Raw genomic sequence first — 5,256 nt, 5'->3', positions numbered from 1 at the left:
ACCGGCCCACCCTAACAAGCAGCGCGCCGCTGTCTCTGTGTCCCACGGTGCCTCCGTCTCCTCCGGTTCACACGGTTCTCTTTTTCTCTTCAGAGAGGGTTGTTGGGCGGGCAGAGCGCCCCCCGAAGGGAAAAGTCAGGCCTGCGGACTCCTGGAGCCAGGACCAGCTGTGGGCTGCTTAGGGCAGGATGCGCCCTGTCGTCGTGGGCAGAGCCACGTGGGCGCTCACCCGACCTCCTCAGGGCTGAGGGGCGCAGGGGCCGAAAGTGTGGCCGTCCCCGGGGGTCTGCGCCTTTTGTGGAGCCCAGGCCTGGCGCCCAGGTGGGTGGAATGCGGAGGGAGCACAGGCTGCACGGCCCCAGCCTGGCCTCGGGCTTGCTGGCAGTCGCGTCTGTGGCCGGAGGGGCCTTTGGTGTCACCAGGCCTCTGTCAAACCCCGTACCGTGCCCCAGGGTACTGGGATGCTGAGCCTTCTTGGGGGTCTGGGGGGGCTGAACCACCCGCCGCCGTGAGGCCTGTTTCACCTGCGCTCCTGGAGGACCGCTGTCTTCTTGGTCTCGCACTGAATATTTAAAGGAAGAGAAGCAGGTTTTACCATCCGTGTGGCCTGATTTCAGCAGTTTCCAGCCAGAGCTAGTCATTTGCCTGTTTTAAAAACATTCCGTTACAATTTCCACTTCAGTATATTCGTGGCACTTTCATTTGGTTCATGAAAGTCGCTTTTATGATAGAATTTTATAAAAGCACAAAGCTTCCCGTTGTACGTTACGTTTCCAAAGATTCTGTTTACACACACATCCGTTTCAAAGCGTTTTGGAGAAGCAAAGCGAGACACGGTTTTGAAGAAGGACAAGACCCGCCGTCTGGTTACAGGCTTGGTGCTGGCACTTTTCATAAGAGGCACAGTCCACATGGGCTGGACTGTCAAATGCATGTTATAAAGATGATGTTTTTGGTAACTTCGAATGGAAACGGGGGCACGGTTGGTTTGGCTCTCCTGCCCTGAGATTTATTAGGTTAAAGGAAACTCGACTGGAGAGCCCTGGGCCTCGCGCCGCTGGTGTCTGGCGAGTTCCTGAGGTGAAGTCAGTGACGCTCTGCATCTTAGCCTGGCTCAGGCTCCAGTGTGGCGTCCGCTCTCCTTCCTCTGACAGTCATGTGTAAATATTGAGGCCCATTTGAACTGTCCCTGTGTGGAAAAAATCCTGTTTTTCACGGGGCTGCCTGGGGAGGAGAGGGTGGAAAGGAAAACAGGCGGGGGCAAACAGCCCAGCCTGCCAGGCCTGGGGCGACTTCACCGCTCCACTGTCAGCCAGCGGCCGTCCAGTGGTGGGTCTTGTCTGCCCTGCGAGGACACCTGGCTCCATCCTCACCTGGGCCGCTGTCTCCAGCCGCCAAGGCCGTGACACCATGAGGATCATGTGAGGAGGGGCAGAGAGCGGCCACCGGGAGGCTGTCATTCCGGCCCTACCTTCCCTGCCTGGGAGGACGCTGCAGCCACCACCACCTGGACGAGAGTGGCCTGTCGCAGCTGCACCCTGCGTGGACTCGTGCCCTGCCACTCTGTTTCTTTACGCCTTTCTCCTGTCCTTTCCAGAATCCATCTACCGCCGGGGAGCCAGAAGATGGAGGAAGCTGTACCGTGCCAACGGCCATCTCTTCCAAGCCAAGCGCTTTAACAGGGTGAGTGGCCCCCTCGGGACTAGTCCCTCAAGGGGCCCTTTGTTACTTTTAAAAGCAAAGAGAGAGGAGGGAAGGCACGTCCTGCGGAGCCCAGGCTCGGCTCTTTTTGGCGCCCGAGGGCAGGGTCACAGAAATGCTTTCACTGGTGCGGGGATGAGGCTTTGACTAGGGCTGTCTGAGGCGGGAGGTGCCCTCCGGGCCTTTCCCTGTGTGGCGGCTGCCCAGTGAATGCTGTCTGTGTCTGCCTGGCTGCGTGACTTTTATCAAGGCTCAGGGTTCGCTGGCCTGAGGCCCCAGCCTGCCTGCATCCAGAGTGGAGCGGCCGCATTCCACATGTAGTGCCAGGGTGTGTGTTTTTAGCTGCACACAGTGTTCCTATTGGCTGCAAGAGTCTCCGTGAAGCCCGGAAGCTCCTTCAGCCCCATCCCTACTTGGGTCTCTGTCTTTCCAACGTCCACCCATGGGGGGGGGCCCTTTCCAGAGGACACTTAGCTTACTTCCCTTGTTTCTCTTTGTGGTGCTTTTCTAATTCTTACAAAATGGGTGATTCAGATGCTTTTGTAATTGTTGTATTTCACAGTGGAAGGGGAGGTGTCTGGGGTGCCTTGGTGGCCCTGGAGTTTGTCCCACACAGGGAGTGTCTTGGGGGTGGGTAGAAGCATACAGGGCCTGTCCCCACTGCGGGCCTCCACACAGAGCCCCTGATGGCCTGTCACATGCTATTGCCTGGCCAGCCCCGTGCTTCTTGCAGTCTGTCCCCATGACAGGTGGCCTCCAGCAGCCATCTCCAGCATGATGGGACACCCAAGGCCACTCCGTGCTGGTTCAGTCCCAGCCCCTCTGCTCTCTCTGCCTCTGTACCACCCTCTCTGTACCTCGGTTCCCTCCCTGTAAAGCCAGTACGATGACTGCACGGTGGCAGGGGGTTCATGGACGTGTGTCACTGCGAGAGAGCTGCGTGGAGGCTGCCTCGTCATCAGGAGCAGTGGCCCTGGAGCTACCTTTGCGTTCCACACCCACCTGCCACGTGGCCTCACGTGTCAACCTCTGCTGGACGTCCAGCTCCTCCATCTCCTGGAGCGACCTCAGGTCACCTGCCCCTCCTTCTACTCCTGTGGTCTGCTCTCTAGACCATCAAGAAGTTCTGTGCATGTCAGCCACTCCTCCCGCCCCCGCGTGTGCTCAGTCCGTCATGTGGCAAGAATGGGTCTGGACTCCCATTCCTCGTGGGGCTGACACAGGTGGGGATGCAGGACAAGCTCCTGAGTGACTGAAGAGAGGGGTGTGGAGGGAACTAGGCTCCAGGAGATTAGTAGGCCGGTGCTAGGAAGACCTGGACGTTGCCTGGAGATCCCAGAGGACTTCCTGGAGGAGGAGGCATTTGTTCATACTCCCTGGGAGGTCAGTGCAGAGATGCCACGAGCACCGAGGATGTGGCAGGCACGGGAGAGTCCAGCCAGTGTCTGGGAGACCCTGAGGACGAGGTTGGGGACACCAGGACATGGGGAGCCTAGGCAGCTGTGGGCTGTGTGCTTAGGGCAGGTGGGTGTGAGTGAATAGGCAGTTTGGCCTGGGCTGGGACTCAGGAAAGTGTGGCTGGAGGTGGCCACACTGGGGTCATCTGTGGAGTATGGTGCCAGGGAGGGTTGCAGCACAGAGATCCTGTCCACACCCCAGCCCACCCTGGCCGCCTTCTCTGAGGACACACGATGTGAGCCTTCTGGGGCTGCAGAACGGAGCACCACTAACCTGTGGCTTAAACCACAGAAACTCACTCTCCCGCAGTCTGGGGCTGGCAGTCCAAAACGAAGGTGTCTTCATGAGTCAGGGTTTTCCAGAGGGATGGAACCAATAGGATGCATGGACATGAAAGGGAGTTGATTCCCAATTGGCCTCGGGCTCACAAGGCGAAGTCTTACGATAGGCCGGCTGCAGGCTGGGCAAGAAAGGAGCCAGTAGTGGCTCAGTCCGAGTCCAAAAGCCTCAAAAGCAGGGAAGCCGACAGTGCAGACTTCAGCCTGTGGCCAGAGGCTCCAGAGCCCCCAGCAAACCACTAATAATTCCCAGAGTCTAAAGGCCAAAGAACCTGGAATCTGATGTCCAAGGGCAGGACAACTGGCAGGAAGTGTCCAGCATGGGAGAAAGATGAAAGCCAGAAGACCCGGGAAAACTGCTTCTCGCACCCGCTTCTGCCTGCTTCGCCCCAGCCACACTGGCAGCCAGTTGGATGCCGCCCACCCACATTGAGAGTGGGTGTTGCCCTCCCAGTCCACTGACTCAAATGCCAGTCTCCTGGCAGCACCCTCATAGACACACCCAGAAGCAATACTTCACCAGTTCTCCAGGCATCCTTCAATCCAGTCAAGCTGGCGCCTACTATCACCCATTACAGTGCCGCAGGGTCGCGCCCTCCTTCTCCCGCAGCCGCTGGTAGCTGTGGGCAGCCTTGTTCCTGGGTTCACAGAGGAACCACTCACCTCTGCTTCCGTCTCCACATGGCCTCTTCTCTCATTCTGCATGACGGATTAGCCCAGAGTGAACCCACTCACCCGGCGACATGGGCCGGGGCTCCAGGCAGCACAGGGTGCTGGCCTCTCACTGTGCAGCTTTTAGGAGAAAAGTCCATTTTGCCGATAGCAGGTGCAGACTATAAGCGACCCTCCCCTCCCCACCACCAGTGAGCAAAAGCTTTTCCTTTCCTTCCTGCGGACACTGGAGGAACGGGTGGCAGGGTGACCCACTACAGCTCCACTCTGCCGTGGAAGTGCAGCCCTCCTGGGCATGTGAATGAGCCAGTTTCACAAACACAGAGGCCCAGGCAAGAGTGGCCCAAAAGCCTGCAACTGGATTGCTCAGGGAGGGCAGCTGGCCTGCAGCTCACCCTGTCCAATTCCCACCTAATTGTGCCCAGGCTCTGATCTCGCCGTCTGCTCGTAACTTTCTCTGCCCAGACCTCAGAGCCGCTCCATGTAGCGCCCACTTCATGTTAATTGCAGGACCACTCAGATCACCTCCACTGTCACTTAAAAGGGGCATTTCAGGAGGGAAGCACTTGGTTTTGTGTGAATCAGTAAGACTTAAAGGGGAACAAGCACCAGGAGAAGAGACTTTTCTGTCCTCTTTGTTGGTGAACCAAGGATGAAAGAGTGGGCATCAGTCACTCAGGACTGGGCTCCCTGCCTGGGTCTTTATGTGCACTTGAAATGACTGCCCTTGGACTTTGAGAAGGAAGCATTCAGTGGGGGAACCAAAGGGAGAGAGCCAGCAAGGTTCTGAAGAAGAAGGTGAGGAGGGGCTGCCTCCCCTGTGAAGGACAGTTTGGGGTGGGGGGACAGGGAAGTCCACTCAATGGGTCAGAACTGCTGGGTCAGAGCTGGCCCTGGGCCCCGCAGGACTGAGCACTTCCTGTAGAGGAGGAGGGGATGGATCCTGCAGTAAATCCCGAGGCGGGGATTGGTTAATTATCAGCCCAGGAACTGGGGGTGAGGTGGGTAGGAATCCAGCCTGCTTGCTCCCGTCACAGTAAATTGCAGGTGGATTGAGGTTAAAAAAAATCACAGGGCCTGGCACAGT

The 5,256-nt window shown here is 57.9% G+C and overlaps 1 protein-coding gene across 3 annotated transcripts in view; it reads left to right on the top strand.

Moving 5' to 3' along the window:
- Positions 1-5,256, top strand: part of PRKCZ (protein kinase C, zeta) — a 150,512-nt gene that overhangs the window by 64,865 nt on the left and 80,391 nt on the right. For all 3 annotated transcript variants that reach the window (XM_011987223.1, XM_011987222.1, XM_011987224.1), the window contains exon 2: positions 1,598-1,683. Coding sequence is in view for 1 of the 3 variants with exons in the window: in XM_011987222.1 (XP_011842612.1) it covers positions 1,598-1,683 (86 nt within the window). In the remaining 2 variants the exon portion in view is untranslated. The remainder of the gene's footprint in view (positions 1-1,597; positions 1,684-5,256) is intronic.

Source organism: Mandrillus leucophaeus, unplaced genomic scaffold, assembly GCF_000951045.1.
Source record: "Mandrillus leucophaeus isolate KB7577 unplaced genomic scaffold, Mleu.le_1.0 Scaffold305, whole genome shotgun sequence".
Classification (NCBI taxonomy): Eukaryota; Metazoa; Chordata; class Mammalia; order Primates; family Cercopithecidae; genus Mandrillus; species Mandrillus leucophaeus.
This window is presented reverse-complemented; position numbering and strand designations above follow the sequence as displayed.